The 25,289-nt window shown below is 35.3% G+C and overlaps 1 protein-coding gene across 1 annotated transcript in view; it reads left to right on the top strand.

Moving 5' to 3' along the window:
- Nucleotides 1-4,648: 4,648 nt before the first annotated feature.
- The window catches only part of VEGFC (vascular endothelial growth factor C), a 156,439-nt gene continuing 135,798 nt past the window's right edge, over nt 4,649-25,289 (top strand). Inside the window, exon 1 of the mRNA XM_051966965.1 lies at nt 4,649-5,210. Coding sequence (XP_051822925.1) covers nt 5,067-5,210 — 144 coding nt within the window. The 5' untranslated portion in view covers nt 4,649-5,066. The remainder of the gene's footprint in view (nt 5,211-25,289) is intronic.

Below are 25,289 nucleotides of genomic sequence, written 5' to 3'. Positions count from 1 at the left end.
ATGCCTAGACTACCATGACATCATTCCACTCCATGAAATCTACTTGACCTTCTGGATTACTATCCTCTCAACCTCCCTCTTTTCATTTTCTTTTTATGAGTTGTCTTCTCCCATTAGAATGCTAGGATCTTTGCCATCAGACATTGTTATTCTTTCTGTTTATATTTGTATTCCCAGAATTTAACAATCACAAGATGCCTGGCACAGTGTTTAATAAATACTTTTTGACTTGAAACTTGTTGACATTTATCAAAGTTATAGAAACATAAGTAGCGCTGGTTCATTTAAAATTCACCCATTTTGTTTGTTTGGTTTGGTTTTGAACATGATGATACCTTTCAAAAGTAATTTTATTCCCAGGAAAAATAGTGCTACTTTATCAATCTGGATTCTCTCACCTCCACTCCTATCCCTTTGTCAGTTGGAATTAGTACATTTTAAACTGAATAGTAGCTTAAAAAGGAAATCTGCAAATTCAAGGTAAGGGAAGAAGTCTGTTTTAATATACTGGTGTTTGTAAATTTTCTCAACGTAGAATACTTGATTAATTTAAGGTATTTTTAACTTTAATAGTCAATATAATATTTATTAGAACAAGTAAGATCCTACATTTACAAATTTTCTAGTTTCCTTGCAATATGAGACCACAGTATTTTTAGCTCCATTTCCCCACAATTCTAGTGTCTAACATAGTGCTTACTGTCTATTGTTAAGGATTTAATAAATCTTCCATGAATTCAGCTGATACCATTATTAATAATTATTTTTTATGTATTTAAGTATATGAAAAAGAATGAAGAACAATTTTTTTTTCTGTTTCTCATATCTATGTTATATTTCAGTTAACAGAAGTTGGTGTTGTTTGTGTTATCATCCAAATGTCTTTCAGTCCACAAATAGGAAGTATTTGGCTACAAAGGCCACTATATTTGTCAGAGACATAATTAGCAATGTATTTTAGTATTGGTGGCACAAGTCACCTTTGATTCAGTTGAAGGGAAATGGATGGAAGAGAAGTTGCCTGGGACTAAGTTCATAATACCTGAGAGCTTCCTGTTTTAACTTTTATTGTTTCTGAGTAGGCCATAACTAAATTCTTCCTAAGCTACTGCAGAACTGCTAGTATTATCCAAACCCACTAAAATGTAGAGCCTGAGGCAAAACTCTTCGTGGCTCCCATCCTAGTTTTTGTACCCTTGAAGATATGACACATACTTAAGCCATTGCTTAAAAAGAGCCACCTCATTCCTAATTATAGGTGGTTGTCCTCTAGAGTTCAGCTTCTTAAACTTAAGGGTCACTATTCCATATGGGGTCTGGTAACTGAAGAAATTATTATTTATTATCAGTAAATGTTTGATGTGTACACCTACTTTATATACCTATATACCTGGGATCATGTAAAAATTTGTCAAGTACAAGACTCGAAAAATTTAAGAAGCTTTGCTTTAGAAAAATGCTTCCATGTCCTCTTGAGGCAGCTGCTGCTTGCATTTTTTTTTAGCATTTAACCACTGGGGTAAAGGATCACATGATGTAGTCCATGAATTTTTTTCAGTATTTGTCTGGCCACCCAGTTTTTAATCACCCCACTTCAGTTTACCATTTAGCAGCTGCTTGGGCAGCTGAATGGCGCGCACACACACAAACACACACATATAAAAATATATACATATGTATTTATATACATATACTCACATACATATATAATATTCTACATAGAACTGTATTGCTCCAAACAGTATATTATTGATAAACTGACTATAGGACTTTTACATGACTAAGAATATCTTGGAGCTGATACTGATGAAACTTCAAATCTGGAACCCATCCTTTTAATTTAGAGATAAGAACTACTAGCATCTAGTTTCTGATCTCTCTCCAGTGTTCTTGATATACATAACAGTGAATGCCACTGTTCTGCAAAATATTTAGATTAGCTTAGAAAACTAATCTGCATTTATTGTATCCTTAATGGAAATATCTAATAGAAGGAAAGCATTGGAATTAAGAGGCTTTAGGGAAGGTTTGCTGTAGGAGATGGGATTTTAGTTGGGATTTAAAGATTAGGATCTTATAGGAAGGTAATGTGTTATAACAGGATTTTAACCCAAGCTTTCTGATTTTCCAAATTTAAAAAGTCAATTATTCTACTCTTTGAAGCACTGTTATAAGAGCAGTGAAATACCATGGTCCAGAGATCACACAAAAAAGCTCTATCTACATTTTCTGCATAAATTTTGGGAACTCTTAAATCTTTTTATAGCAATGTACTTAAATCTTTGTATAGTTTTAGTGGGAGCAGGGGAGAAACATCATGGGATTTTGAAATTAGAAAAGTGGTTCAATAATATATATATATATATATATATATATATATATTTTATATGCACATTCTTTTCATTTCTTGGGCCTTCAGGTTCTTTATAGGTAAAATGAATTATCTTCACAATCTCTCTCTCATAGGGTTATTGTGAGGAAAATGTTTTGTGACTTATAGAATGGTTTAAAACGCAAGCTACTTACTACATTTATAAACCTATTAGGAAGTGTCACTTAAATTTTCTATGTCTCCTACTACCTATCACAGTAGAAGTTGGGTCCATTTATTTTGTCTTCGTATTCATAGTACTAGCAGTGTGGCCTGTAGATAACAACTAATAAAAGTTTATTGCATTGAATTTAATTAAGGAAAACTTGTTGGACACGTGAATGAAAAGTGACTATATATTCCCTATAAAGCTTCCAAAGATGTCTTAATGATAGTATAGGATAATACTGTTTCTAGTGCATAGATTTAGAGTAGGAAAGAACCTGGTTGGGTCATGCAATCCAATAATCTCATTTTACAGAAAAAGTAAAAGAGACTCAATCAAATGAAGTGATTTGCCCAAGATGGAGAAGAGTTGAATCCAGTTCTATCCTGCAGATATAGCATGCTTTCCAAGTCATTATTTTCCTTTGGTACTTATTTCTGTGCTTGTGCTTTGCCTAGAATAAAAAAAAAAACCTGGAGAGACTAAGAAAATTTGAATGAAACAGGATAATAGAATTTAAAAAGAAGGAGGAAATATATATATATGAACAGAAAAAGAAAAAAAAAAGAATTAGGAAGAGGTGAAGAAATAGGCAGCACCTCTATAAACTCAAATCATTTAATTGAAAGATATTGTTAGTTACCTTGGACCAATATTAACATCATCATAAAGCAGATTTATGAAGTAAAGGGAAATTGTAGCACAGTTTCCCTTCGGAAATCAGTGAACAATTATTGAGGTAAAGCATTGTACTAAACCCCCAAATCTGGTGTTCACCCAGTGACTTCCACCCAATGGAATCAATCACTCAAACATTTTTCTATTGGTAAGAGTATAGTCTCTTTAAAAAATGTTATCACTGGATTCAAGAGACCTTGACTTAAGGACACACTGATGATGTCCAAATCCTGTTACTTTCTCTGTGTAATCTCTCTCGAGTAATATATAACCACTGTGGACCTCAGTTTCTTCATCTATGAAAACAAAATATTATAGATGAACTGAGGTCTCTCCAGGCTAACTGTAACCTCTCAAACACTGCTTCCTACTGCAAAAATTACTTCATATTGGTTCACCCAGGAGTTCTCAGACTTTACCTGTCGATACTGAATACATAATCAGCAGTGAAATCCAGACCTTCCTTTATAGGACTTTTTCTAAGGACCCCCATCCCCTCCCCATTTGCCAACTATCCAAAGTTTGATTTGTTCATCCAAAGTGACAACACTCTCCATTGATTTTTCCCCCGGGTTAGCACCCCCAATTCTTGCTCCAGCCCCATGACTCCCAGTTCCTACAAAGGAGAAGGGCAGAGCAGAGGGGGCATCTCCCGAGGGATCTCCGCCATACTGGTGATGACTTTCTCTTGGAACTCTCATTTAGAACTCCTAGCCTGCGCTAAAACCCCTAGCCTAAAGAGGCAAGAAGCTGGAGGTTCCGGGGACTTGTAAAGGCCCACAAGGAGTAGGCTTCTATCTCCCAAGTTCACCCATTTCCAGCAACTTTACCCAGCGCGACCATTCAAACCTCTAAAGCTAGGGAAGAGAAAATCACCGCCTTTCCTACAAGGGACCGGCCAACCCCTGAGGTCTGGGGTTTCTGCTCGGGCAGCCAGGATGAGGCATGGGGACTGCAGGGGGAGGGGTAAGAGAGTGGGTGGGGGGAGGGAAGCTCGAGCGCGTGAGGCTTCCGAGGGAAAGTGAGAGGGGAGGGAGGACAGGGCTCACCCGCTTTCTCTCACATAAGCACAGGCAGAGGGCGCATCAGTCATGCCCTCCCCCTGCGACCGCCGCCGCCGCTGCTGCTGCCGCTGCCGCGGCCGCACAGTTCCACGCGCTGAGGACGTCCGAGCACCCGGGACCCTGCAGCTGCTGCTGCCTCCTCCGCCGCCGCTGCTGCTGCTGCTGCCCGTGCCTCTGCCAGGAGCCCCGGAGCTGGCCAAGTCAGGGAACTGAGCCGCAGCCTTTTTCGCCGCTGCTTCTGCCCCCCGCCCCCCAACAGCCCTAACAGTCCCACTACAGACTTTCTGGCTGCTGCTATTGCCCCTTCGAGGGGATTACTTGGGGGAAAGAAGGGAAGGGGGGCGGGGGGAACAATTCGTGGTATTTAAGACTTTTTAAAGGGGTGTGTGTTTATGCACTTCCCCCCTCCCCAAAGAAAAACAAAAGGAGTGGGGGTGACTTTTCCTCTTGTTCTCCCTTCACCTCCCAGTCTCCTGAATGAGGAGAACTCGGATGTCCGGTTTCCTGTAAGGGTTTTTACCTGACAAGCTCCAACTTACCCTAGCAGTTACTTGGAGAGCAACTTGAAAAAAGTTTAGAGCCCCCGCGCAACGGAGCCGCCACCGCTGCCGCCTCTTGTCCGTCCCCCAGGCTTTTTACTGGCTAGATATCGGGGGCAAGGAAAATCAGGAGCGCTCACCATTGCTGGGGCACCCAAGCCCCCACCCCCTGCCCCCCCGTAAACTCACTAGTCTCCCCCACCCCTTCCCCACCCCGCCCCAACCCCCCCGCAAGGAACTTGTTCACCATGCACTTGCTGGGATTATTCTCCCTGGTCTGCTCCCTGATTGCTGCAGCTCTGCTCCTGGGACCTCGGGCGCCTGCCGCAGCTGCGGCTTATGAATCGGGACAGGGATATTACGAAGAAGAACCGGATCTGGGAGATGCGAAGGTAAGTGCTGTCCTTACTGCTGCTCTTGCTGCCGCTGGCGGAAGACACTGGCAGAGTCGTCTAGTGTACACCACAGTGTACACCCTTAACTAATCTGCCCTAAGAGAAAGTTTGCGTGGTCTTATAACCTTTGGGAAGTTGGGGCTAAGGATACGGAGATCTGTTCTTATTTTACCGAAGAAAGAAACTTACAAACTTCTGTAAAAGGAAGGTGGGATGGAAGTGGGATGGGAACGAAGGGGTTAAGAGGCACTTTCAAATTAGAAACACTACTCCACAACTTCAGTTAAGTAACTAAAGAGATGCCTAGTAATATTAATGCGATCCCAATGGATGCATATAGTCCAACTGTTGTTAACTCTCAGTCGAAGACAGGGTAGCAGAAGTGCGCCTTCCCAGGCAAATCAATGGTACATGAAGGCAATTTTGTCCGTGGGCATAGATGACCAGTCAACCTACAAGATTTCATTGAGTCGCTATGTTGCGGGGAGGCTCATTCAGGCGCCTCTTTAGAGGAGGTGGGGAGGAAAAGGAATACAAAAAGGGTAGAAGAGACTAATAACTAGGAAAAGATGGGTGGATTAAGACGCCACAATCACATTTGGTGAAAGAAGCTTGCTCAATTTCAGATAAAACTGAAGATGATTCTTAGGTCCTTCTAAAAACCAGGATTGTTTTCTTTTTTAAAGCTGAAATTCTGAGATCTCTTAATGATATGCTGAAGATTAATCAAGTTTGCTAGAGGTGTAATAAATCTCAAATTTGTTTTCAAATTCAGCGTTGTTGCTGGTGAGGAGCAGTTAGAAGCCTTAGTTTTCAGCCTGAGATTTAACTGCTTTGCCTTGAAACTTGCTTCTTAATCTACCAAAAGAAAATTTACTCCAGAATGTTTAACTTAGATCTGGTATTGGTGAGAGGGAGTGCAGTAACAGTACTTAAACAAAACGTTGAATCCTATGTTGTGCTTTATTAAATGTGTTTAATATACCTGGATGGCTTTTGTGAGTACAACAACGTCTGTAGAACTCTACTAGAGTTGAATTTCAGTATATGGCACAATGCTAAGAGGCAGTCAAGAGACATGTCTGTTCTGAGTTTTTAACGTTATTTTTAACATACTTTATTCTTTTATTTATTCTCAAGTATCATTTGTTGATGTAATAGTTCTGTTATTAATGACGATTTAAAACATGTTGGCCACAGAGAACAGAGATTTTTATTGCTACTAAATAGGCCAAATTATGCCTTAGAGTTAATTTTTTAAAATGCTGATCAAATTCATTTTGAATTGTTTAGCAACAAAACTTTTAGAACATTTGAATGAATGGGAAGAATTAACTGTACAGCACTTTAATGAATCTTTTCCTAGTTTGTGTAAATTTTTTCAGTAAACTAAAGAAAATTCATTATTGAGTTAATTACCTAGCTTTTAAAAAATGCAATTACTAGTTAATTTAATAAATTAATGAATGTCTTATAAAAGATGACCTGAACATAATTTGTAAACTGACCCCAAATTATGAGTTTAGTTAATTAATTGGATGGTGGAAAACACTTTTGAACTGTGGTTATGTAAGTTGAGTTGTGTAACAATTAATAACAATGTATTTTATACCCTTGAAAACAGTTTTTGTTGATGCTAACTATAACTACATCATTGTGAGGGATTTACTGATCTAAAGAATGATGAAATTCAATCTGGCAAGTTGTACTTTTCCTATGCTTTCAATATTATTGCACATTAATTAAGCAGATGTGACTTTGGAATCAGGAAGACCTACCTTCCGACATATATTAGCTTTGTGACCCTTTAGGTGTAAAAGGTTAAGTGATGTCACTTAACTCATGAGCTTCACTCCTCGAAACAAGTCACATACCTTCTTCTTGTTCTCCAAATAACTTTCCAAGACTTCAAGTTACAGAAGAGTTGCTAATCTGTAGCTTTACAGTTGGACTTCCCTATAAGGATGAAATTGCAGATCTGGATTCAATACACATGTCCACATAGTCTCTTTCTCTTTCCAGAAAAGCAAAGTATTGGAGATGTGTGAGTAAAACACAATTTCTATTCTGTGATTTTTAAAATAATTTTCTTTAGTTTTGTTGAAGAACTGGGGAGTAGGATGTGGAAAGGGCCACCTGAATGAGAAAACATTTGATAAAGCAAGTATGTATACTTTGGGAAAGATAGCTAACTCATCTAATAGAATTGAGTTAGTTATACTCAATGTGTTACTTTGTATATGGATGTTTGTAAGTATGGCTTCTGGGGGGAAAAGGAAGAATCAAATTTAATTTCTGAAAGAATAAATAACATTACTAATATAGAAAACAACTAATTAAATAAAAGGTTGATTATCTTTATATATGAAGTTCTTATCCCTTCTAGTCACTTAATTGAATTTTCCTTTTTTAAATGAAGAATTTAGATTTTTGTTTTAGAGTACACATAAATTATGTTTCAATTAAGTTTTATGTAAAGTTTTATGGAATATAATAGTGACATTTAATTCTACTTCCTAGTACCTATGTTTCTTATTAATCAGGGATAATAACAATCCTTATTAATGAATTCTAAAAGAATCCATACCATTAAGCCATTGAGATTATACGGATATCAATCAATAAGTGCATTTCTGCTGTATTATTAAGTGATCTGTAACTCATTGGCCTCACAGAGTTCCCATGTAATACAACGAAATAGTAATATGCTAAATGGAATCCCAGAGATAGTGCCTTACAAGAATTTCTTTACTTACCAAGCTTATGATCAAAATAGATTTTTGGAATTTAGTTCTTTATTTTCTATTTTAATTTAAGGATTTTATAATTTATCTCCAACAGAACCTTATCTCCTCCATTTGCTTCAGGTCATATAGTTAGGTGAAAGTCAAATCAGAAATGAGAGTCAGGTCTTGCTAATTCTTGGATTATCACTGGAGCACAGGAGCCTATTCTACCAAATTCTAAGTGTACATTTTACTAAAAATGGTTTAAAAACAAAGGGCAATAGGTTAGGCAAAGAGTCAAAAAAGCAAAGAATTTTTTTTTTTTTATTTTGGGATTGCATTTAGCCAGAATTGGCGAGAGAAAGGAGAGGATAAAAAGGAAAAAACATGAAAGAGTTTAATCAAACCCAAAGGAAGAGGAAAATGTGGCAAATTGTTCAATTCAATCTCTTGTCAACATGAGATTATTTGGGATTATATGCACTTTGTCATTTCATTTTGGACATTTACATCTTTAGAGAGGTCAGTGTAATGTAATTAAATGTAATTAAAATAATGTATTAAGTCAAAGACCTTACTAAATGTTACTTATTTGTTATTTTGGTATAAAAGTGATGCCTTGGTTGGTGACCCAAAAGACTATGTCCTTATGATACACTGTGCCAGTATCACAAGAGAAAGTATAGGCTGATAATCTTGATAAAAACAAAACATCATGAACACCAAATTGCTAATAGTGAAATAAGATATTTTAAGATATAACATTTAAGGATGATGATAAGGAAAACAACTTGCACAACATACTCCTTACTAGATTGGATATATTATGGATCTGAGCTGGTAGAGACATTCTGATGTTGTTATAAAAATAGAAAGAATTAATAAGGGCAGTTGTATGGCCCAGTGGATAGAATGCTGGGCCTGGAATCGAGAAAATTCATTTTCCTGAATTAAAATCTGGTCTCAGATATTTATTAGTTATGTGACCCTGGGCAAGTCACTTAACTCTGTTTGCCTCTGTTTGTTAACAGACACAAACTCTGTTTGAACTGGAGAAAGAAATGGCAAATCATTCTAGTATGTTTGCTAAGAATACCACAAATGGGATTGTGAAGAGTTGGACATGGGTGAATAAATTAACTTTCTTTTCTATTGTAGGTAACTTATTTTTAGGAATCATGTATTTCATATTAGCTTAATAATGAATAATCAACTTTAATAATTATTATTTTAAAATATTCTAGCTGCAAGACATTTGACTATGGTACTTCATATTAAAATAAACTATAATAGGTAGCATTATATATATACATATGTATTCACACATAATTCTATTTTTCTTATTTTATTTGTCATCTATATCTCATGTCATTTATCTACATTATATTACATTCATGTATTTACATGTAAATGGGCCTATGTCTTATAAGTCTTTGTATAATAATGATAATAGTTCATATTCACATAGTGCTTTAAGATTTATATACATTATTTTGTCTGATATTCCCAATATCACTGTGAAGTATGTGCTATTATTATTTCAAATTTAGAGATGAGAAAACTGAGGCTTAGGGAAATTAATCACTAAACATTTATTATGTACTCCCTCATTTGAGGAGCTGTGTGCCCTCATTTGTGGCACTAAGCTAAACACTGACATCTCCCAAGGTCAAATAACTAGTAAGTGTCAGAGGAAAGATCTTTCCCATTCTAAGTTTAGAACTCTATTTACTGTGCCAAGAGGTCTCTTTATTTCTCTGACATTGTTTAATGGAATACCCGGTTAATAAACAGATATTTTGGCTAGGATCAAATGTTTTCTATCTCATTTGTCTGTGTTCTTTGATAATGTCTTAGATAGATGTCATAGAATCACAGAATGTTATAAGCAGAAGGGGGCCTTAAAATCATCTCAATCACTTCATTTTACAGATAAGGGAACTGAGCTTGTAATGATTAAGTGATTTAAAAAAGGTGAGCCAGGTCATTAAAGATAATCAGGACTAAAACCCTAATCTTCTGCTTCTAATCTAGTGCCCCATCATAAAATATTTGTTTAAATGCCTACTTTCATGCTGTGTGTGCTACAGAGATAGAAAGGTAAAAAGCATGATTTCTCCTCAAGGAACTTACAACCTAGTTAAAACTAAGGGCAGTTAGCAAATAGTTTGTGAGACAGTTTGCAGTAAATACTAAAAATATTTTACAGACAGTAGGTGCTGCAAGAATATAAGGAAGATTTCTGTCAATTGTGGAGGCTGGAGAAGACTTCATAGGGAAGGCAGAATTCAAGCAGGACTTTATTAAATAAGTAGAAAGGATTCACAAATCTGTTCCAGTTAGAGGGTATGTTGTGCCATTTGCATGGCACATAGTTGAGACAATGAGTAAAAAAGTTTGACTAGAGCATTTTGGTTGTGTGAAAGAGGTAAGGCAGATCAATGCAGAGATCAATGAGTTAGGATCTGAGTATGAAAACCTGGAGTTTGGAGTTTATTATGTCTTGGGCTCTTCTCTTTTGTCTATACTTTTGGTAATTTCAAATCCAGACTTAATTTCTCCATAATGTCAACTGCTTGGTTGAAATCTCCACCTGCATATTTGAGACATAACATATTCCAAACCAGTCTTCTACCTTTCTCAGCTAAAATCAATTTTTCTCAAGCCATTCTCCAATTGATAAATGGTCAAAGGATATGAACAGACAATTTTCAGATGATGAAATTGAAACTATTACCACTCATATGAAAGAGTGTTCCAAATCATTATTGATCAGAGAAATGCAAATTAAGACAACTCTGAGATACCACTACACACCTATCAGATTGGCTAAGATGACAGGAAAAAGTAATGATGAATGTTGGAGGGGATGCGGGAAAACTGGGACACTAATGCATTGTTGGTGGAGTTGTGAACGAATCCAACCATTCTGGAGAGCAATCTGGAATTATGCCCAAAAAGTTATCAAACTGTGCATACCCTTTGATCCAGCAGTGTTTCTATTGGGCTTATATCCCAAAGAAATACTAAAGAAGGGAAAGGGACCTGTATGTGCCAAAATGTTTGTAGCAGCCCTGTTTGTAGTGGCTAGAAACTGGAAAATGAATGGATGCCCATCAATTGGAGAATGGCTGGGTAAATTGTGGTATATGAATGTTATGGAATATTATTGTTCTGTAAGAAATGACCAGCAGGATGAATACAGAGAGGACTGGCGAGACTTACATGAACTGATGCTAAGTGAAATGAGCAGAACCAGGAGATCATTATACACTTCGACAACGATATTGTATGAGGACATATTTTGATGGAAGTGGATTTCTTTGACAAAGAGACCTGAGTTTCAATTGATAAATGACGGACAAAAGCAGCTACACCCAAAGAAAAACACTGGGAAACGAATGTGAACTATCTGCATTTTTGATTTTCTTCCCAGGTAATTTACACCTTCTGAATCCAATTCTCCCTATGCAACAAGAGAACTGTTCGGTTCTGCAAACATATATTGTATCTAGGATATACTGCAACATATCCAACATATAAAGGACTGCTTGCCATCGAGGGGAGGGGGTGGAGGGAGGGAGGGGAAAAAAATTGGAACAGAAATGAGTGCAAAGGATAATGTTGTAAAAAAAAATTACCTTGGCATGGATTCTGTCAATATAAAGTAATTATTAAATAAAAATTAAAAAAATAAAATAAAATAAAATCAATTTTTCTTTACTAATCTAATTCTGTCTAGGATAATCATCTAGCTTAGCCACATGGGCATTAACATCATGTATTTTAAAAGTACCTACTCTGTTTCAGATACTGTGCTAGATATTGATGATAAGGGTGGGATAGGGATAGAGATTCAATTTGTGATGTCATCAGAACAAGAAACTCCTGAGCGGGAAACTACCTTTATTTCTACAGGTTGTTATATCATCTGGAGCTTATGAAAAGTTGTCCAGAGCAGTGTGTCAAGCTCAAATAGAAATGGAAGCCAGTAATCTATATCTTAAGGATCTCTGAAGGCCACTTAGTGACTTAGTTTTAGAATGTAATATTATTTTTTATTAAAAAGTTATTTTCAAATTCCATTTTTAATTTGATTCTCGTACTCAGTAAATAAATAATTTTTCTAATTTAATTCTCATCATTTTTTGCATAACTATTTGAATAGAATCTGAATTTATTTTCTTTAATTTCCTCCCCTAGTCTATCTTCTACACAGCTTCCATATGGATTTTCCTGAAGCTTAGGTTGGAACATGCCACATTCTGTTCTAAGTACTTCAGTGTTTCTCCATCTCTGTTAGGATCAGAAACAATCTTTTATTTTTTATTTAAATTAAAATCTCTTTCCAGGTTGATTACATATGACTCCCTTTCTCATACTCCACATTTAGATAAAGTAGACTATTCAACTTCTTTCAGAAAGTAAATTTCACATACTGTGAGCATGTTGTAAATATTCCATATTCCATGGATAGAATGGACTCCCTCCTGAATCAACCCAAGTACCACTTGTTAAGAAACATTTGACTTTCCTAAGCAAATGAAGGGTGTGACAGAGTAATCTTTTACAAATCTTTATCAGGCAACAATATACAGGATGGCTAAGTGAGAGTGGGAGAAAGGTGAGAGAGACCAGAGGTTAGAAATCAAGGTAAAAGATGAATGCAATAATCTAGTCTCAGAGTGATGAGAGGTTGGGGCAGTGTGGGGTGTAATGACTTGGAAGAATGTGAGAGAGATTATGAAGGAAAACTCAACTGACAGAAGTGGATGACTGATTGGAGGTCGACAAAGGAAAAATAATTCATACTTTCAAACATGGGTGACTGGAATGATGTTGGTACCCTTGACAATTAAAAAATCTGCAGCTGGTTTGTTGGGGAAGCTTATGAGTGTTATATTAATCAGATTTGAAACAGCTTTAAAGAATAGGATCATCAAGGTGAGCATTTTAAATTCAATTCAGCTGAAACCAACAAATAATCTCTTGTTATTTATAAAAGGAAAGCATGGAATTAAATCAACAGGATTTAAACTATGTATGATATTAAGTATGATGTGTGGTAAATGTTGAGACGTTAACAAATAATTACCACAATTCATCCTTCATGTAAAATTAAACTTGGGTCACTGTGTGATCTAAACTTGTCACTGTGCCTCTGTTTCCTCAACTGTAAATTTTTCTGAGACCCTTTCAGCCTAATGTTCCACATTTATTAATAACTAACAAAAGTGTAGAAATTTTTATCTACTAAGGGCCATCTCTGTGCCATCCATATGTTGCAGTATCAATAACCTTTGTCTGACCTTCTACAGATTCCCATAGTTCATCCTTGCCATCTGCCCACTCTTGCTTGCCTGGAGATATTTCAGAATTCAGAAATGTAGAGTGTATATATGGCAATATGGGGGAGCAGGGAGAGAATGTCCTTTTGCTTCTTCTTATCTAACATTTTACACATGTCCAGGTTAATCAAGCTGACTGGTCTTTTAGTCCCTAAATGTCATTAGCTAGAGGTGATTCAGGGGGCAGATAGCTAATGGTGGAAAGCTTATTGCTACCCTTTTCTTTATATTCTACTTCCTGAGTACATTCCCATGTTGAAATGGTATTTTATAGTATATTGGCTATTATTCATATCCCCTCTTGCATGCCATACATGTAATACAGACTAGATATGAGGATGTATTGCTTTGGAAGGTATATGTTTTTTAAAAACATTCCATAACTTTCAGTTGAGTTCATTGTTCATCTAAGTTCTTTATTTTTGTACTGTTTGATCTTAAAGTGTTTGTTTTATAATATTTAAAGGTGAAAGTGATCTTGGAGATGATCCATCTAACCTCCTATTTAGTAGCAAGAGAAAACAGTTAAGTGAGCTGCCTAAGGTCACACAAGTAGAAAGCAAAGGAGCCTGGTTTTGAACCCAAATCTTATACCTCAAAATCCACACTGCATTTCAATCAGTTGATAATTAAATGATTATTTATATATGGTATTATTTGCACTTGTGTCCTAAGTGAAATAGGAGTCACTATTCTCAACTGTAAAATGAGGAAATTGGACAGACTGACCAGGTGATCTTTAAATTTGTTTGCAGTGGCAGTGATTCTATTTTGTTATCCACTATTCAGCAAACACAGCTTAGTGGTACAGTAGATAGATCACTGGTCCTTAACGTCAGGAAGACCAGAGTTCAAATTTGGCCTCAGATACTTATTAGCTATGTGACCCTCACCAATCACTTTACCCTGATTGTCATCTGTAAAATGAGCAAGAGAAAGAAATGACAAATCACTCCAGTATCTTTGTCAAGAAAATCCCAAATGGGATCACAAGAAGTTGAACTGAAATGAAAAATAGTAATAATTTGTCTTATAAGAGGGTAAAAGACAATTATTTCAAAGGAATAAATGTGGAGCCAGGTTTAGATTCAAAGAATCAAATTGAGAGATTAAAAAATTGAAAAAGATATAAATAAGGAAAATTCATCTGAGAATGGCCTGAAGATTTTTTTGGGGGGGAGGGGGTGTTTCTCTCTTTTTTTTTTTTAAATAATTTTTTATTGACAGAACCCATGCCAGGGTAATTTTTTACAACATTATTCCTTGCACTCACTTCTGTCCCCTCCTTCCCTCCATCCCCTCCCCCAGATAGCAAGCAGTCCTATACATGTTAAATAGGTTACAGTATATCCTAGATACAATATATGTGTGCAGAACCAAACAGTTCTCTTGTTGCATAGAGAGAATTGGATTCCGAAGGTATAAATAACCCGGGAAGAAAAACAAAAATGCAAGCAGTTTATATTCATTTCCCAGTGTCCTTTCTTTGGGTGTAGCTGCTTCTGTCCATCTTTGATCAATTGAAACTGAGTTAGATCTCTTTGTCGAAGAAATCCACTTCCATCAAAATACATCCTCATATAGTATCGTTGTGGAGGTATATAATGATCTCCTGGTTCTGCCCATTTCACTTAGCATCAGTTCATGTAAGTCTCTCCAAGCCTCTCTGTATTCATCCTGCTGGTCATTTCTTACAGAACAATAATATTCCATAACATTCATATACCACAATTTACTCAACCATTCTCCAATTGATGGGCATCCATTCATTTTCCAGTTTCTAGCCACTACAAACAGGGTTGCCACAAACATTTTGGCACATACAGATCCCTTTCCCTTCTTTAGCATTTCTTTGGGATATAAGCCCAGTAGATACACTGCTGGACCAAAGGATATGCACAGTTTGAGAATTTTTTGAGCATAGTTCCAAATCGCTCTCCAGAATGTCTGGATGTGTTCACAATTCCACCAACAATGTATCAGTCTCCCTGTTTCCCCAAATTCCTTCCAACATTCCGCATTATCTTTCCCTGTCATTCTAGCCAATCTGACAGGTGTGTAGTGGTACCTCAGAGTTGTCTTAATTTGCATTTCTCTGGTTAATAATGATTTGGAGCATATTTTCATATGGCTATAAATAGTTTTAATTTCTTTGAGAATTGTCTATTCATATCCTTTGACCATTTATCAATTTGAGAATGGCTTGATTTCTTATAAATTAGAGTCAATTCTCTATATATTTTGGAAATGAGGCCTTTATCAGAACCTTTGACTGTAAAAATGTTTTCCCAGTTTATTGTTTCCCTTCTAATCTTGTCTGCATTAGTTTTGTTTGTACAAAAACTTTTCAATATGATATAATCAAAATTTTCTATTTTGTGGTCAATAGTTCTTCTTTGGTCATAAATTCCTTCCTCTTCCACAGGTCTGAGAGGTAAACTATCCTATGCTCTTCCAATTTATTTATAATCTCATTCTTTATGCCTAGGTCATGAACCCATTTTGACCTTATCTTGGTGTACGGTGTTAAGTGTGGGTCAATGGCCTGAAGAGTTTAGGGGATGTTCAACTAAATATGAATTTCTATTGTCATTCTTGTGTGTGTGTGTGTGTGTGTGTGTGTGTGTGTGTGTGTGTGTGTTTTAAGTGACTTGCGCAGGGTCACACAGTTAGGAAAGTTTGTGTCGGTGACTGGATTTGCACTCAAGTTCCTCTTGCTTCAGAGCTGGTGCTCTGTCCATTGCAACATCTAACTGACCCTGTCATTCTTTTTGGAAATGACTTTGTTCTTAAGGAATAGATCAATAACACAACAGAGAAAAGTATTCTAATACTGTGAATAACTAATTAGTATTATTGCCTTTAGGCTAATTTTCCACCAAGACAATTACTTGAAATAAATCTGGACTTTCTTAAGTGTACCTTTTAACTAAAGATAGGTTATGAGATAGTTAATTCATCATTGGTACAGCCAGATCCACAGGTTTGTGTGATCCCAATAAGAATTACTCATTAGTAATTAGTATATAACTTTATTACAGGAATGGTTGCAATATATTCCCTAAGACCTTTCACTAAGAAATGTCTTTGAGGCATAGTTTTAGCCAGCAGAGGTCGGATTTTTTCTCCATCTTCCAGGCATTTACTATAGAAAACTTTTTCCCAGTTGAATCACCTCTAATCATTATATTTTCTATGTGAGATATACTTAAGAAAAGTCAGTTTCTGAAAATCTAGATTTATGTACAGGACACATCAAAGGATGCTTATTAATTGTAATGATAAGTCAGTAAAGAATTTCTTCATGCATTAAGCCGGCAGGGGTCCTCAAACATTTTAAATAGGGGGCCAGTTCACTGTCCCTCAGACGGTTGGAGGGCTGGACTATAGTAAAAAACAAAAACTTTGTTTTGTGGGCTTTTAAATAAACTTCATAGCCTTGGGTGAGGAGGATAAACATCCTCAGCTGCTGTATTTGGCCCGCAGTCCATAGTTTGAAGACCCCTGCTTAAGGTATAATGGTCTTCTTTAAAAGTTTGACTTATGCAAAACTTTTAGGTATTTTTTAATGTTTCCTTCTATCATTTACTCTTTCTAGCGTGTGTTCTTGAATAATGTATACTATATTTCAGGGTATCTATGTTCATAGATAAAGTCCATTAGAACTCTGTATAGCCATGTGCTTGAGATTAGAGACTATTTATATTTAATTTATTCTTCAGAGCATAGAATCATGCACAAATGGTTGCTTTAAAAATATCTATATTTTTAGATAGATAAAATTGTGAATGATTTTTTTTCAAGTTCCCTGGTGATACAAAGGATTAATGTAGCTTGCAAAACTGTTTTTCTTGTATTAAAGTAGTAATTTTACATCACAGATATTGACAAATTAATTATGCCTTTAATCAGCCATCCAAGTTACTTATAACATTGTTCACTAATATTGGCCCCATTGGTACAACTTTTTATGCACTTCCACCAGATTAGAAGCAAGTCACTTTGAATACAATCTTTCAAGTAAACATGCACCAGATCAAGCATTATAATGTAGAAGTCATTTTTTAAATCTTCTTCCCCATTAGGTTAAAATCCCTTTAATGAATTTCCCCCTATAAATTTCTCCAGACCAGTCATGTGAAGTCAACTCCATACTTTTAAGCATAAAAAATCTGATTGAGTCACTCAATAAATAATTTACTCCCAACTGTGTGTCTTGTCCTCTGATTTATTATATTCACCTTTCACTTTTGTTTCAAGATTAACTTATAAAATATATTAATTAGAACCTTTACTGTTATAATTCACGTTCTAAATCAAATAAACATAATTGCACATACAATGATGCATATTTTACCATCAGATTTTAATTTGATTAAAATGATCAGACAGTTTATTAACTAAGAACACAAAATAAAGTAGAAATATATGAAAATAAATGTTCTTTGGTAAAAACAGTGATTCTTTAGGTCAACAAGAAAGATCCATATAATTCAAAGTTATATTAACCTCCTGAAAAATTCTAACAATAAAAATGCAAAGTTAAAAATATTCACAAATAGAGGCACTTGAGTAAAAGATATAAAAATTAAAGAAATAGTTGAGGGAAATTGTTTTTGTTATTTTATGTCATCCTCTCAACTCTGTTGTACTCAGGTTCAAACCATGGGTAATTTTAATAGTGCTTCACCTTATTTGACTCATTTTGCCCCTACTTTATTCTTCTCTCCACCATTTTGAAACTGGAAAACTGGGCAGTAAACTTCTAGATATTCATTTTATCCCCAAACTTATAGACAAAAGAAATAAATCGAATTGAGATAGTAAAATATTTAATTGGTACTGAAATATATAGTGAAATGAGGAATAATGACATTGAATTAAAGGACCATTAACATTCTTTCTATTTCAAATTCTGTGATTTTATGATCACATGCATTCCTGATCAAACACAATCTTATCCCCCTTTCTCCTTGGGTAATTTGGGAAGTAAGTTCCTTCAAATTTACTACTCCAATAAGAAGGTCCCTTTTTAGCCTGAAGGTAATGAAATTTCACCCACATAGTGTGAGACCTTTGCTTGTATAATCAGCTGGCCTCTGCAGGTCACCTACAGCTTAATTGTCCACTTTCCTTGCTTTGTGGACCCTCAGGCACACTCCAGGACTCCTGCATTCCTAGACACCCCCTTTAGTAGTCTTAGTTGCCCCTCTGACCTCTTGACATGGTTCCCAATGTAACAGAACTCTGCCTTAAAATCCCATCCTACCCTTTCCTCAAGTCATTTTGCTTCCATTACTTTTTGAGCTATTGGCATATTAGTATCATGAAAAATGTAGTCCTAGCAATTTCTCTCATGAGTGATCACAGGGCTCAGTAATGGCAGAAAATGCAGTCCTATTTGAACCTGTTCTTATGCCACTCTTTAAAAACAAAACAACAAAAAATTCAGTCCCTTTAAATTGTACTGAGCACGTATAGTGAGTGCATAGTATATGACAGCTATATGAAAATTGTAAATTATAAGCCAAGCACATATTTAAGTACTTAATTCATAGCATTACCTATCAAAGCTGCAAAAAGGATAATTACATAAGCTCCTCTTTCATTTTTCCCTGGTTATCACTCTATTGACAAAGAGTAGGGTGGGCTTATTTAGGTTTGATAGTCTGCAGGTCCATTTCTGGGTCAATGAATGACCTAGATGGAATAGCTCTCCACTCTATAAGTACCCATTATTCCCTCCAGTTTGTCACAACTAGAATATCCCAGAGGAGAAAGGTTGTCCCTGGATTCTGTTCTCTCCCTGTCCCACTTTAGGTTGTGAGATAGTCAATGTTGAGTTTTTCTTTTGCATACTTTTACACATTATCCCACCTAATATAATGTTTTGTTCTGTTTTTTTTTCACAAAAGGTACTCAATAAATACATTATTAAATTAGCTTATAAAGCATCTTCAGACTTAAAAATTTGTCATCAAGTCCTTTTGTCTCTCTCAAAACATCTAGAATAGTGTTGTGTACAAAGTAACTATCTAATCCATTCTTGCTAATTCACATCTAAGAATCTTAGATGAAAGTAAATTTGAGAAGATGAAATGCTTAAATTAAATCCTGGTACTTTCTCTTAATAATGGTGTGAACAAAAGCAAGTCGCTTTATCTCAATTTCTTCATTTGTAAAATGAAAAGATTGGACTAGAATGCACCTGAAATGCCTTCAAGCTCTCAATGTATGATCCTATGACTCTTGAAGGTATGTAATGTATATGGCAGTTTTTCAAAACTCTGGAACTATTCCAGAATCCTTTCCTTCCCTCCCTCCCTCTCTTCATGTCTGTGTGTGTGTGTGTGTGTGTGTGTGTGTGTATGCAAATATATTTCAGAAAATTTCATTTAGATAATGCTAGAATTATTTTTGTAATTATAGGATTTAAAAGCAATAAGGAAAAGAATCACATAGAATTGGAGTATTGGAAGAGAATCCTATAGCTATCAAGTTCAACCTATATGTGAAAGGAATTCCCAATATATCATCCCTGAGAGGTGGTTATCCCTCTGCCTTTTATGTATTTCCACAAAGGGAATTCTATCATCTCTTGAAGCAGCTCTAATTGTTAATATTTTTATTTTACCTGATATCAGGCCAAAATTTGCTTCTTTGCAAATTCTATCCATTGCTCTTAGTTCTGCCCTCCTCTGGGCCAAAAAATTCTAATCAAATCCTTTATACACATGACAGTTCTTCAGATATTTAAAAACACATATCTCATTCCCCTTGCTTCTTCTCTTTTCCATGCTACATATGCCCAGTTCTTTCAACCATTTGTCATATAACATGGACTCAAAGCTCTTCACCTTAAATTTAGATCTTAGTCTGATCTTTTCATTTGACAGGTGAGAAAACTAGAACTTGGATCACAACTTGTTAGACACTTTTCTCAACTGACAGTGTCAAGTTTCCTGTTTTGAGTATAAAATAAGTATGAGTGAAATTAGTTTTACTCTTAAAGTTTTTGGATGCTTATGTCTAGGAAAAATATTCTAGCAATTTAAATGTAGAATGTCTCAAACATAAACCAGAATGTAAAGTGACAATAATACAAGTTAAACAGCTTTTAGGTCTTTCCCTTTTGCAATATGGCTTCATTTGCATCTTCACAGGCAAGATTGTGCCTTGCATTGAAAAGTGATGATGGTAATGATGTTATTTTTCGTGCTGGAATTAACACCATCTTCTGAATATAATTTGGCATCAATTGTAATGACTTATTATTAAACAATGTTGAATTCTTGCCCATGAATTAAAGCTTACTAGCACATGGAGTTTGTAGTTAGGGAGTACAGAACATAGCTACTGGCAGAGATAACTATGTAAGAAGTATAGAAGTGCTTTTGGATATGTTTTGCAAAAAAAATGTAATTTAATACAACATCATTCGTCCATCTACATGCATGCACAATCATGTTAATATGTACATGACTTGCAGAAATATAGAATGCAGTATTTTAAGTTGATTGAGTTAATGGAGATGTAGAAAATTATGAATTTTTGTGGAGAAAGGCAGTAGAAAGGAGGCAAGGTGAAGAAATTAAGTGTTTGAGATGTCGAAGAGGAAGGAAGGACTGAGGACTTTTAGCCAAAGAAATGCACTGAAATTTAAAAGTACTGTAGTCCCAGGGTTACTTCTTTGACTTACTGCCCTTCTTCCATTTTTTTAATATTTACCACAAAATGGTTTAGTTGTCATCCTCATTTGAGTTCACATCTGAACTTGGTTTTTCTTGATTCCACATTCGGCATTATATCCACTGCAACAGTTAACTTACTCTTATTCCTTTTTATTAAAACTTACCTGTCCTTGCTCTGAAGTATAATAGTATCCCCAAATGGTAAGGGGGTAATTGTAATGGGAATACTTGTAAAAGCTAATTTAGTATTCCAGATAGGGGATAATGAAAGCTGTATTTGAGAGGTACAAAAGAGAATTTAAAGAAGGGTGGGAGTGGAAGGTGTTTGCAGAGGTAGAATTAACAGGACTTGATAGTCCATTTTATATGAGAGATTGGAAAGAAGAAAAAGTCAAAGATAATTCTAGTTACAAGAATAACAAGGTGAATGATGTTCCTACAAAGAGAAACCATGAAGTCAGGAGGATAACTTGAACTTCAAACCAACCTTGTGAAGCAATGATTAATTATAACTTATATTCCTTTTTTCCACGTGAAGAAATTGGGACTGAATATGACTAAATACTTATTCGTGGTTACATAGCTGGGAAGTGTAAGAGGTGGACATTTGAGCACAAGGCTTCCTGACTCAGGGTATGGTACTCTCTTAACTGATAAATATCATGATCATGCTATACCATTGGAGATGTGAGTCTGGGGTTCAGAAGAATAATACAGATTTTTTAAATTATCTATACAGAGATGATTCTAAAAACAATTTAAGTTAAATTAGAGAGAAGAGGACAAAGCCAAGGAATAAGAAAAGAAGGAAGAGATAATGATGGTGGTAGAATCAAAGACAATATTGAAGAATGACCTCTGTTTGAAACTAGAAAGAAGAGAAAAATGCAACAAAATCAAACAGAATGAAAAGAGAAAGGGAGGGGAATAATCATTTAGTAGAATAAATAGAATAAGCACATGGCACTATGTTCCAGGTACTGTTGAATATTTAGACACTTTTGCAAATCTCTCCTTTGATCCTCACAATAGCCCTTTGAGGAGGGTACTATTATCCCAATTTTATAGCCCAGGAAAGTAAGGCAAATAGAAGCTAAGTTACTTGTTCAGGGCCACAAAACTAGTAGGGGCTGAGACCAGGCTTTGTAGGTCTAGGCTTCTGTACTCTATTCATTGTGCTGTCAGCTGCCTCTAATATCTATCTGGTGGCTTTTCAATTTGATGAAAATCATAAAAACCAAGGGGACAAGCTGGAGGAGACTCTAGATGCCATGAAGATAAATTTTCATGTTTCTTTTATGGTAATCATCGATTCTTGAAGTCCTTTATTTGTGAACTTAATATATCTTCCACCTACTGTCTGATATGTGAGAAGTCAAATATAATACAATTAGATCTGTCTTGCTCAGTCATTTTCATTCATCTGTGACTCTTTATGATCCCATTTAGAATTTCCTTGGCAAAGATGCTGGAGTGTTTTGCCATTTCCTTCACCATTTTACAGATGGGAAAATTGAGGCAAATGGGGTTAAATGACTTTCCCAGAGTCTCCCAGCTAGTAAATATCTGAAGCTGAATTTGAATTTAAGAAGATGTCATCAGGACTCCAGGCTCTATCCACTGCTGATCTTTCAAACTTTTTTTTACTATGCAAGACTTTAGGGAGAAACTTTGTAGCTCCTGTTCCTATTGTGATATATTGTATACATTTGCTTGTTACTTTTATAAACTTAGGTTTTTTTTAGAAAATATTTTCATATTGTGAACTGGATGATCAATAAACAAATTTTTTAGTATACAAAGTTATGTAAAGATAAACTATTCCTTCTACTATGTTCAGTTTTTAAAAGAAATGACACATATACACACACATGATTTAATGAGGTAACAATATTGTCTTTTTGATTTGTGTCCCCTTTTGTACATTTTCTATTTTCTAGTAAGCATTTTTATCTCTTAATGAATTGCAATGTCAACAGGCATCCACAAGAGTCTCCATTAATTTCCCAGTTTATCTCTTAAGGAGGTCTTAGTTTCCTAACAAGTGGAAAGATAGCTTTGTTTCTCCAAATTTAAAAATGAAGGGGGAGGTGGCATATGTAAATTTTTTTTGCTTTAGGGAGCTTTAGCAGTTTGGGGAGCTTTCTTTATTTGTCTTTTATTGGATTAACAGAATTAGGCGACATAATCCCAGAATAATTAGGCTGGTTAGACTATCTTTCTGGTTCCATCTGTAGCTAGGTTTGTCTAATCCTACTAATTTAGGGGTTACGGGATTATTATATTTAAATTCTATATATTTTCTTTCTTTGACAACAAAAAAAAAATCTAAGAACCCAGAAAATTTATATTAATGCTTACTACATGTAATATTTACTAAGTGGTAGTTTAGATGAGACATGGGTCCTACCTTTAAGGAATTTATAATCTAGTAAATTGTGTTAATTTTTAAAAGGATAAGACTTCCTTTAGGAAGGAAAATAGTTGGATACTTAATATAAACCAACAGTTAAAAATTATACTAATTCCTTTTTAATACACCTTCACAAGCAAATAAAAATTTAGCTGAATATTATTTCCTTAGATGAAGTGTGCACAAATAATTTCTATTCTTTGTATATTAAAAAAAAAAAACTCATCTTTGAAATTGACAGGAGATTCTAAATCCAGAAGTTTTCTATAGACATAGGTCATTTAAATCAGTTTATAGTATTTCTATTCATAACAAATCCTATGCTTTCATCCTTCCAGAGGATTATAAAAGTTGGTAAATAACCTATTGAGTGAATTAGGAGCCTTTGCTTACAAGTTAACATTGGCATCGTTAGTTAGGATATGGTTGCTTACTTCATCTCTTTACAAAAGGGATTGAGTGTCCTACCACAAAAAAAGTCTAGTTATAAGAATAACTAAATTCCAGTTTATCTCCCTGGAAGTCAAAGTTTGATAAACCAAGAAGTTACTGGATGAACACTCAGTGAATTAAGATGTATTATTCTTCTTGAAAGAAGGTCAAAAGATGTGATTTAAAATTCAGTGTGACTTTAGGTAATTCACTTGGCATTGGACCTCAACTTCTTTACCTATAAAATGTGAAAGTTATATTAGAAACCTCTAAGATTTATTCTCACTCTAGTATTTACAAAGGGGTGTGTGTGTGTGTGTGTGTGTGTGTGTATACACACATATATATTCATTCATTCATTCATTCATTCTTTTAGAGACAAGGATTATGGGGCTAATTCAAAGTTTCAGAGAAGTAGTTCAGGCTCTTCTATCCATTCCCCAGCATTAAAAAGAGAATTTTGTAGTAGCCTCACTAAAAAGCAAAGATAAAACCTAATGTAAAGTGTATATACACATGTATTACGTGTGTGTGTTTGTGTGTGTACATTGGAGCTTATTAAGGATTTGTTAGAGTTTGCCAGTTCATGCATGGATAACGTGAAAGAGTTTGAAAAGTGCTAGCTAGGGACAATTGAGAGACACATTTCTTTGGGTCTGTAGATTTCCTGTGTCCCCTGTCAGTTTTTGTCATGCTGATATAAGCAGTGGTATCCACTTGAGGATCATAGAAGGAGATTTTGGCAGTCATACAATTTGAAGTTAAATTATGCATTCCTTTATAGAAGAAAAGCTCCATGTCTGTCATTATTTCTTGTCAATATTATTATTATTTAATTGATCTTGGGAGAGATTGGGGAATTCTAATTGGCAAGAGCACACATGGCTGAGCACATGGGCAGTCTTCTGTATTTGTGATCAATCTTTTGAGTCATATAATTTGGTAAACATTTAAGACCCTCAGCAGGAAGTTATCTGGTGGATGGAGGGGAAATGATAATAGGCAGGCTCTCACAATTAACCTGAGGATAACATACAATCAGTGACTTTGGGAGGTTTCTCATCCAGTTCAGATGCTAATAATTTTCCCGAGAATAAACTTAAAAGAAACAAGCAAAAATATGCCAGTGTACAATCAGTAAGTTAATCAGTAGACCTAAAACTCAGTTATTTTTTTTTCTTAAAGTGCTGAATTTCTGAACTAGCTCTCTATATACAATTGTACATCCTAACATACTTACAACTGAAACTATTGATTTTAAAACAAATAAGGTTTTTTAAAAACCTATTGCTGAATTAGTTAAATGGAATAAAGTTGACTTTCAACAAAGATTTCCAAATTAGATTTTTCACAATTTCATTTATGAAAAGAGAAATAATATTTAAAAGCACTCCTAAAATTTCCAATTATTTAGTGTATTGAACCACTTTTAAGGTTACCACTTTTAAGAAATGTCTAACAGAAGT

Source organism: Antechinus flavipes, chromosome 6 (assembly GCF_016432865.1).
Source record: "Antechinus flavipes isolate AdamAnt ecotype Samford, QLD, Australia chromosome 6, AdamAnt_v2, whole genome shotgun sequence".
NCBI classification, from domain to species: Eukaryota; Metazoa; Chordata; class Mammalia; order Dasyuromorphia; family Dasyuridae; genus Antechinus; species Antechinus flavipes.
The sequence above is the reverse complement of the archived record's forward strand: the minus strand, read 5'-3'. Positions and strand labels throughout refer to the sequence as shown.